Below are 10,131 nucleotides of genomic sequence, written 5' to 3' on the forward strand. Positions count from 1 at the left end.
CCTTAATTTTGTAAATTCTTAGATTATCAGCTCAGTGTGACACTCTTAGACAGTGAACAGAGAATAAAATGGCCTAGTCAAGTCTCCACATCTCAGCATACTCGGCATCTCTGAGAGTGAAGCCAAGGGAGAAGAAAGAGAACAAGCAGCAGTCTACCAGGAGCAAAGCTTCTCTGAGAGAGTGGTCAGGTGCTGGAACGGGCTGCCCAGGGAGATGGTGGAGTCACCGTCCCTGGAGGTGTGCAAGGAATGTTCAGATGTTGTACTGAGGGACGTGGTTTAGTGGGAAATACTGCTGATAGGTGGACGGTTGGACTTAAGAGGTCTTTTCCAGCTTTGGTGATTCTATGAAGCTACTGCAGGTTCCTAGCAGACAGTAAGGAAGGCTCAGAGATGACTGACTCAGGCCTCCCAGAGGGAAAAGACAAGAGCAGATGAAATCAAATAATATGGAAAGAGACTCTTAAGTCAGAAGGAGAAGCTGTTGCTATCTAAACAGCACATTCATGTGTTTTAGTACTATTTTCTCTATACGCTGACAAGAAGGTATTTGTATGACAAACAGGTCTGAGATTATTCTAATAATTGTTTTAAATCTCCAGGTATTAAAGGTCTAGACGTTTTGATGTCATCTCTTGCTACCAGACACCCTGCTCATCCTACACGGTGTGGTGTTTCTATTTAGTTAATCCGAGCATCTTAAGGACCTGCTCAAATTCTTTTTATGTTTAGGCAAGTGGCTACATTTTTGCTGAGGAATTATGATCAAGATTCGTGGGTCAGGGAATAACAACATGCTAAGTTGCTCATCCAACCCTTCTTTGTTTGATATGATCAACTTTAATACCCTCTGTATCCACAACGCCTAGAGCACACCTGCCAATGAAACATCAGAACAGCAGGCCACTGGACCAGGATTCAGCTGCACAGGAGCAGAATCTGATACTGTATGAAGAGCTTATGGTAAAATTATCTAAATGCTTGAAGAATATATTCATTAAAGATTATCTTTAAGATACTTGAAAATTCTATTTGCACCCTTATCTACATGGTACAGGGAAAGGAATTTTCTACATATTAATGTAATCATCATCAGAGGAGCACTCCCTTGCCCAGAGTGCTCATTTTTATCACTTCAGTATCTTGCAGTCTTGAGAATGTACACTTTTAGCTTTGTTTTTCTATCCTGTACATTTTTACGTTACATATTTCAATTATAGAGAATTATATTTTTAAGCATAAAATATACCATACTTGGTAATCATCATTTACAGGGATGGGGCCACAGTGACAGGACAAGAGGCAACAGGCACAAGCTGACACCAAGATGTTTTTCTGGTAACAAAGCACTGGCACACGTTGCCCAAAGGCTGTGGAGTCTCCTCCTTGGAGATCTCAAAAGCCACCTGGACATAAGCACCATGCTCCAATTTCAACAATGTGAGGAAGAAGCTGTGAAGACCTTGACAGCACCTTCAGAAAGGACAGTGTCTGTTCATGAATCTTGGCAAAAGTAAAGTAACATCAATTTTAGATACAGATTTTTGCCTTAAGTCTGTCGACAAATTCATGTTGGAAATACATGTACTAGAATTTTATAAAAATTCAAGCACTTGATTAACAATGTGTAGAATACCCCCAATAGGACTGCACCTGCAATCTTTCAGAACTGAAATGTAATGACTCTTTCAGTAAGAACTAGAACAGATGCACGTGAAATACATGTGCAGTTGACACTTTCACCAGCACAGCCTGAGGACAGATCAGCCCTCCCAAACCCAAAGCTCTGTGCAATACAGATGAGACACCTAAGCAAATAACAGGGTAGGACACAAGACTATAAACACCAAATAAAGCTCTCCTTTGATCTTTATGAAACATTTAATGAAATCTCCCAAATGTGAGTGACAAAAATATTTCAGAACTGAACTTCAAAGATAGCTCTTTTCTCCAATTACCAAAAACACTAGCTTATGTTTCCCTTTGAGCTAAATTTTGCTACTTTTATGCCCAATGAGTACCTCTACTGTGTATTCACAATCCCATTACCTTGTTACTTTAATTGCTGAGCTAAATTTACATTTGGCAAATATCACACTTTCTTGAATAACAGAGGAAGAAAATGGCAGGGACTTAGCAACAGACAGAGTGTAAACTGAGTATCTGAAAATCTACTCTGTATTTGCAGGCTGTTGTTTCTCAGCTACATCAGTGATGAGTACTTTAAAATTCATTGGAAATAATGTCTAGAGACACCTGTCTTCTCTTTAGCACTAATTAATTTAATAACCAATGTGCATATTCATATTTATATGCAAAAATGTGACATTAGTCCAACATGCAGATAAGAGGCTGCTGCATTCACATATCTTAAGCCATTTCAATCCTCTGCTGCCATACAATTTGTTGATCCACTGTGTTTTCTTTTCAGGGAAGACGGTGAAGAACTTCAATAGTTGATTCTGCTCCACATTAAACTGGTCAGTTTTTGGCCACCTCTCAGGATTTGTTGCATTGGAGAAAATCTCTCTTTGCAGCCTCTTGTTATAACGGATGCAAATGCAACACAGTTGTTCTGTTCCTCAGGGATTCTTCTTGCTTTTCTGTTCTGCAGCAAGCTCTTTTGCATTACATCTGGACCCCAATGCTGTTAACATTTCAATTGTTGTCAGGTTGGCTCCTTTCATTATCAGTCGCTCTCCATCAGCTGGAAAGGAAAGAAATTTTAAGAACTTACAAATGTTTTAAGTCACAATTACTTTTGTATGCACTTCTGGCTTGCATTTATATATCCAAATACCCTGCTCATCTTGTCTGATTAGAAAGTAGTCCACTTAGCAAGAAATCCTATTATGGAATAAACAAATATATTAAACTGTAACTATTAACATCTAATCTTAATTTCTGTACTGCATTATCCAAAAATAAGAAACAGTTCTCAAGATGTATGAATGGTAAGAGCATATCGTTGAAGAATAGCTCACACTATGCCATCAAAGTCATTTAACAGAAGGCACAGAAGGCACTGGTAGGCATAATTTCCACACATGGCTCAGAGTTTTAGCAACATGTCATATACAGTCCATTTAACTCACTTCTTTAGCCAAAACAGTGAAATGGTTTACACAATCTGGTGGCTATAACATTAAAAAGTAGACAATACTTGGATTTGTAAATTCTTGGGGATAATAAAGCACTTTAAAACAGTGAGGGAGCATTAGAAATTAAGGATGGTACCTAAGTTATTTTTTGATTTTTGCAAGACTTGCAAATATAAAAGATGTACTCAAACCCATTTAATGCAGTACTATGCATGGCATCCATGTTCCAATCACACTTGCCAACTGGAAGGGCTGCAAATTCTTCCCTTGGAAATTAATCAGCTCTTAGAAAGTGGAGTTCAAAGCTGTGGCTCTTGGCATTATTGAAATAAATTGTACTGCTTTACTGTGAAAAACACTAAGCTTTACTGCTTAAGTCTTAATACATCACAGATACAGTCAAGCATGGGAAAAGAAGAGGCATGAGAGAGGGAGAAACCTCTGTCAACACTGAAATAATTTGGCTTTCCTCAGCAAAACAAGTACATTCAGCACTCTCAACATTTCTACTGATTCATTAAACATAGAAAAGCTTAAAGAAAAGTGGTTAACAGGAAAAAATATAATGAAAACTTTAATGGGCTACGTGCCATACTGGGCCATTACAGCACAGCAGGAAAGAAGATACAGCCCGAGAAAAGGACAAAATCAGATTACAGCCATCTGTTCACAGCCTTGAATCTGGGCTGCTTCCACAACTGATGAAACTTCCACTATCAATTCCCTGCATACTTGCTGGGTCTCCAAAGGAAAATAACAAATTTGCTGTACATCAGTTGACCTCATTCTGTAAGTCTGCCTGCACATGTATGGTCTCACATGAGCAGTTCCTTCCAGCTACATAGCAAGTTATTCAGTTGCATAAAGAACTACAAGTATTAAACTTGTCTAATCTCAAGACAGATGTCTCTACCATAGAAAACAAACAAACAAAAATAGAGAACGTGAACAGATTCTTACATCAAAGCAGAGCTACACTTATTTTCCTGGAAATGACCTTGACTGCAAGGTTACACAAGTATCCCATTGCTAAAGTGGACTCAACTCTATACAACAGTTAGGTCTAGTGAAGACTTGTATATGTACATGTTAGTGTTAGTGACTTCCTTTTTCTCTCCAAGCTGGGCAACATCCAGGTGTGGAAGAGAATTAAAAATAATTAAAAAAAAAATTAATCACAGCAAAAATTATCAGAGGAAACACTGCAAAACCACAAACCTGGAAGGACTTCTTGTGAAGATTAAAAATGAACTCTTACCAAACATAACATCTACAAGCGGTTCAGATCCGTCGTGTCTCACATCTGCAGACACTTCACAGTTCCTGTTAGTGGCTTGGATTCTCTTATGGTTTATACATTGGAGAAATGTTCTGAAAATATATTTTAAAATACACTGAGCATTTTACAGTATTACAGTAAATTACAGTAAATATATGACAGGTGCATGAAAAACATTTGAATAGTTTGACATTGCTGGGTGACAAAAGTATAAATAGAACAGGATTTATATTCAGTAACGTCAGACATGCACTTCTTATCAGGCAGCAATCCAGATGATTACTTACATGCTGGTGGACTTCTTATATGCTAACACGTAAAAAGTATACCAAAGAATTTCAGCAAGCTCATACACTTTCTGAATTTCTCTGATGAGTTAATAATAAGAGTCAGCAAGGCAACTTACATTTTTCTTTATACGCTGCTTGCTTACCACTGTTTTGTTGTTTGAGTTTGAGGCAGCATTTATTTATACATCTTTAGTACATCTTCTGTAGATATGTGAAAAACATACCATTCGGCTCACATTCTGGCAGTTCAAAGACATTCCAAGTTAAGCTGTGATAATAGTGCATTTCAAAAGTAGACATGTCTGAAAATCTATTGCAAAATGTCACTTTACAATCCTCTGGTGCAGAGCTTACATCCCTCAAGAAGCATAATCACTTAGATTTTCTCAATAGACAATCACCAGGAATACTGCCTCCCACTATCACCACTTGGATGAGGAACTGCAGCTTCTCATCTGTGGGTTCAGCAGCTCTAAGAGGTACATCTCCAGGGACTGCTGGTAAAGCCAGATGCTCATGCTTATACAGAATACTTCAAGCCAGAAGGGCACCACTGAGTCTAACTCCTGGTTCTACACACAAAAGTTTACATGGAGACCCTGAGGTCCTCTACAGAACTACACAAAACAAACACATCCTCTCCGCTATAAAAAAAAACAAGGATCTCCTGGAAAGAGTCCAGTGGAGGGCCATGAAGATGGTAAAAAGGCCTGGAGCACCTCTCTTATCAAGGTGAGCGACCTGGGTCTGGTCAGCCTTGAGAAAAGAAGACTGAGAGGAGATCTGATCTCAGAGGAGATCTGAGTGTCCGTAAATATCTTAAGTGTGGGAGTCAAAGGAACATGGCCAACCTCTTTTCAGTGGTCTGTGGGGACAAGACAAGGAGAAATGGCCACAAACTGAAGCACAGAAAGTTCCACATCAATATGTGAAAAAACATCTTCACAGTACGGGAGGTTGTGGAGTCTCCTTCTCTGGAGACATTCAAGAACTCCTTGGATGCCTACCTGTGCAGCATGCTCTAGGAAGCCTGCTCTGCAGGAGGGTTGGACTCGATGATTTCTGGAGGTCCCTTCCAGCCCCTACAACTCTGATTCTGTGATCCTGGTGACAGTTACCAGGAAAACCCTTTAGATAAATGCACTGTCTTCTCCATCACCCCAGAATGTTACGGTTCTGTCTGGACTAGAGTTAAGATGAAGCCTGATAAATGCGAGCCTTCAAAGATTAAGATCACGGCAGCAGAGCAGCTGTGGAAGTCTAAGAAGGGCAGACTCCTCAAAATGCGAGCAGAAGGCGCTGCCACCTGCCCGACACTGCGGGCCTCACTACTTTTTCCTCAGGCAGCAGCAGCGCTGCGTTGGCTGTCAGGGCGGCAGCCAGCGCTGCTCCGCGGCCTTCGTAGAACCACATCATAGAACCACAGCGGGGTTGGGTCGGAAGGGACCCTAAAGGTCGTGTGGCTCCGGCGGTAACACGCAGCACCGAGTCGCGCTCCAGGCCGAGCATCGCTCGGCTCGCAGCCCCGCGGCTGGGCCGATGCCCCTCACCTGGTGCTCTCCACGTTGGACTCGAAGGGACAGAAGCGGACTACGATACTCTTCACGGGCCGCAGCACCACATGGATCCGGGACGCCATCTTCTTTCCGCCCCGGCACTACGAGTCCCGGCAGCCCCTCGCAGCGGCGGGCCGGCGCTGGCGGCCGCGTACCTCGGAGCCGCCTGGGAAATGGAGTCCGCAGGGGACGGCGGCCATGCTGTCGGCGCCGGGCTGCGGTGCCAGCGTTTGTAACGAGCTGCTGCTAAACAGCGTTTGGTTTTACGTGTTCCACATAGCAGCAGGCTGCTCTGCCTCTGTGCAAGTATGCTTTAATTGTGGTTGCGTTTGTTCTGGTAATATTCCTTGTTTGGAGCTTCTCGGTTGGAGTTGGTGTCTTGGTGTCATCGCTGTCATAGCTGTGATCCTCTGAGGATACTGGAAAGAGAAAAATGGGGAAAAAAATTAAAAAAAAAAAATTTAAAAAGGTACGCAGAAAGAGGTAATGTTTTTTGTTTGAATAGTAGCTGCAGTTAGGGAAAAAAGAAAAAAAATCTTTGGACATAAAATGCCCAGAAAAGATCTCTGGCCCTTGTGCCGCTGTGTCACGGGGTGTGGAATGAAGCTGTCGGGAAGCAGTGGTATCTCACCCCTAACGTGAGGAGCTGGGTTGCTGAGCAAGTCCGCGTTTGGCTGTCTTCATGTTGATTCTGTCCCCATGTGAGGTTGGATGGGGCTCTGGGCAGCCTGGTCTAGTATTAGATATGGAGGGTGGTGGCCATGGATGCGGCAGGGAGGTTGGAGCATCTTGATTCTTGAGGTCCCTTCCATCCAGAGCCTTTCTGTGATTCTTCGATGACCGAAAAAATGAGGATATGAACGAGAGTAAGTATAAGGGGTAGTAAGGATATGAGTGAGGATAAGTATAAGGGGCAGCCAGTATGACGAAGGATCATTTAGAGGCAGTATTTTTCAATGTATCAGCCCAAACAGAGGCTTGCTGTAAAAGGCAATGCTACTGGAAGGGAGCACATTTAATAAAACGGGTTGGGTTCAGCAGTTGCATACGCAATCCTTGAACAAAGGTTTTCGGATTGTCGTGTGGCTGCTGCAAGCAATATATTTTCCGCTAGATGGCAGAAACCTCCTTGATAAATGGTTGCAGCGATCTGTCACTTTGTTCAGCTCAGCACTATGGAGAGTTTACTAAGGATTAGGGATAGGATGGAAGGAGCACAGTAGTAAATGGCATTTGAGCACGTTGAGAATTTGTGTTTAGTATTCACTACAGACTTATGTTTCCAGTGTGCATTAAACATCTGGCATCCTTTGTAAAGGGTAACCTATTCATACAGCTTATCTTTGTTTTTTGAACATCCTCTGTTAAATATTTTTTAATCATACAGTTACTAAGAAAAACCGTTCTCTTCACTGATATTTATTCAGTAGAAATTAAATAGCAAAACTAAACTTAGAAGTGTTGATATGGTTTTAATGTTTTTGTTCTCTTCCACACACACCCTTCCCTCCCCCCAAATACATTATTCTTTCCACTGTGAAAAACAATACATTTCTGTGAGATGTCTTTTGAAAGAATCCTCTGTAACCGGTAAGTGACTGATGTAAATAGAATTTTTCTTGAGTAAGGTATCAGATTTAGGACCAGGTAAATTGAATAGTTTATACTTAGGAGGCAAAAGTAAATTACAAAATCTCAATATATGTTCATTTATCACAAAGAGCTTGATTTATTCAATTTAAAAATCTGTAGCAAAATTTCCATCAGCTTCTGTGACAGCACTGAAAAAATACAAACAGCAAAGGAATGAGGGTGAGAAAATGATCACTTTTTTCTAAGGATCCCACTCTACTCATTGGATCTGCTGTGACACTTAATGGCTTCAAAATGGACATTGAAAAAATATTTTATATTTCTTCCTGGGTTGAAAATGACCACAATGATCATCTAGTTTCAACCCCCTGCTATGTGCAGAGTTACCAACCACCAGACCAGGCTACCCAGAGCCACATCCAGCCTGGCCTTGAATGCCTCCAGGGATGGGGCATCCACAACCTCCTTGGGCAACCTGTTCCAGCGTGTCACTAGTCTCTGTGTGAAAAACTTCCTCCTAATATCTAACCTAAATCTCCCCTGTCTCAGTTTAAAACCATTCCCCCTTGTCCTGTCACTATTCACCCTCATAAACAGTCATTCCCTGTCTTGTTTATATGCTCCCTTCTGGAAGGCCACAATGAGGTCTCCCTGGAGCCTTCTGTTCTCCAAGCTAAACAAGTCCAATTCCCTCAACCTTTCCTCAGAGGTGCTCCAGCCCTCTGGTCATCTCACTGGTCCTTCTCTGGACCCGCTCCAAGAGCTCCACGTCCTTCCTGTACTGAGGGCCTGGATGCAGTACTGCAGATGGGGCCTCACAAGAGCTGAGTAGAGGGGGACAATCACCTGCTGGCCACCCCTTTTTTCATGCAGCCCAGAACACAGTTGGCCTTCCTGGCTGCAAGCACACACTGCTGGCTCATGTCCAGCTTCTCGTCCACCAGGACCTCCAAGTCCTTCTCCGCAGGGCTGCTCTCAAGGAGATCTTCCCCCAGTTTGTATAAATGCCTGGGATTGCCCCAACCCAAGTGCAGCACCTTGCATTTGGCCTTACTGAACTGCATTAGCAGGGGACTGAAATTTAATGATCTGTAAGTTCTGTTCCAAGCCAAGCCATTCTATGATTCTATGATTTTTAGACCAGTTTTTAATTTTTTTTAAGACTGAGAGATTGGCTTAATCATGAAAGAACAGGTACTTGGGAACTGAAAGGCTTTGTATTGTTTTCTTCAGAGAATAAAATGTGTCTGTGCATAGAAACCAAGGGGCTATGGATCCTTCCTTACAGGTTGACAAGCATGATTTCTCCATACAGTCTAGAAGCAGTAATTTTCGCTTATGGTAATTCTGCTGAAGGAGTGCTAAATTAGATAGATAGCTTGCAAGGTGACACAGCTATTAAAAAGAACACAATTTCTTCATCTGCCTTTAAGCCCAGGTGATACTAAACACAGGTATGTCTGACTACCCTCAATTTACAGCTCTGTAATTTGAGCTGATCTCTGCAGCAAAACATTTTTATGCCTTTTCAGAAAAACTGATGATTTATCCCTGAAAGACCTTGGATTAGTATATCCAGTTCATGCAAGTAATCTGTGAGCTCTCAAATGCCCACATTTGAGACTGGTCTCCAGAGATGTGCTTTGGAAACTGATTGATTCATGATTCCGGTACCCAGTGATAATCATACACATTCCCAAAGCAGAGTAACATGAAGAGGAATAAAATATATTATCACTAATTTAGTATTCCTTTCACTAGGTTGATCTTTTTTATTAAAAATGCTGCCTCATCCCAAGTCTACAGACTTTCATGTGGTTACTTTCACAGAAGTGTAGTCATGAGTCCGTAGACGATTTACACATAGGCACAATATATAGCAAGGAAAAAATGCAGCTACCTTTTACATTTTAATTACAAAGATGTTCAGGAAAAGGCCATCATATTAATTACAGTTGGTCAGTTTTCATGTTTTCTCATTAATCTTCGCAGCTCCTTTAGATCCAGGGAGGATTCTTTACTTACCACTTCCCTTTTCTGTAATGTTTTCTGACTATAGAAAGGTTAACATTTCAGATGTCCTGGAGTCTAATGTCTAATGTCTCTATAGTTCGGGCACGTCTGTTTTTTAGTATCTTGACGAGGGCTTTTGATTGCTCTTCAGTTTATTTCTTCCCTTAAAATCTGGTAGTCTTTCAGATTCTCATCCAAAACATTGCATGATGGGGGGTTCTCAAGACATCATTGCAGGTATGGCATTATACCACCATATGCTTATTGGTTCTGGAGGGTATGGCATTATACCACCATAT

At 41.5% G+C, this 10,131-nt stretch overlaps 1 protein-coding gene across 1 annotated transcript; it reads right to left on the reverse strand.

Annotated features, from left to right (window-relative positions):
- Nucleotides 1–1,857: 1,857 nt before the first annotated feature.
- MRPL53 (mitochondrial ribosomal protein L53) lies at nucleotides 1,858–6,354 on the reverse strand. Its single transcript, XM_048938622.1, has 3 exons — nucleotides 6,221–6,354; nucleotides 4,360–4,472; nucleotides 1,858–2,707 (listed from the first exon to the last, which is right to left on the reverse strand). Exons 1-3 carry the CDS (start codon nucleotides 6,307–6,309, stop codon nucleotides 2,583–2,585), a joined length of 327 nt encoding a protein of 108 aa, XP_048794579.1. The 5' UTR covers nucleotides 6,310–6,354; the 3' UTR covers nucleotides 1,858–2,582.
- Nucleotides 6,355–10,131: the final 3,777 nt, after the last annotated feature.

This window comes from Lagopus muta, chromosome 3 (genome assembly GCF_023343835.1).
Source record: "Lagopus muta isolate bLagMut1 chromosome 3, bLagMut1 primary, whole genome shotgun sequence".
NCBI lineage: Eukaryota > Metazoa > Chordata > Aves > Galliformes > Phasianidae > Lagopus > Lagopus muta.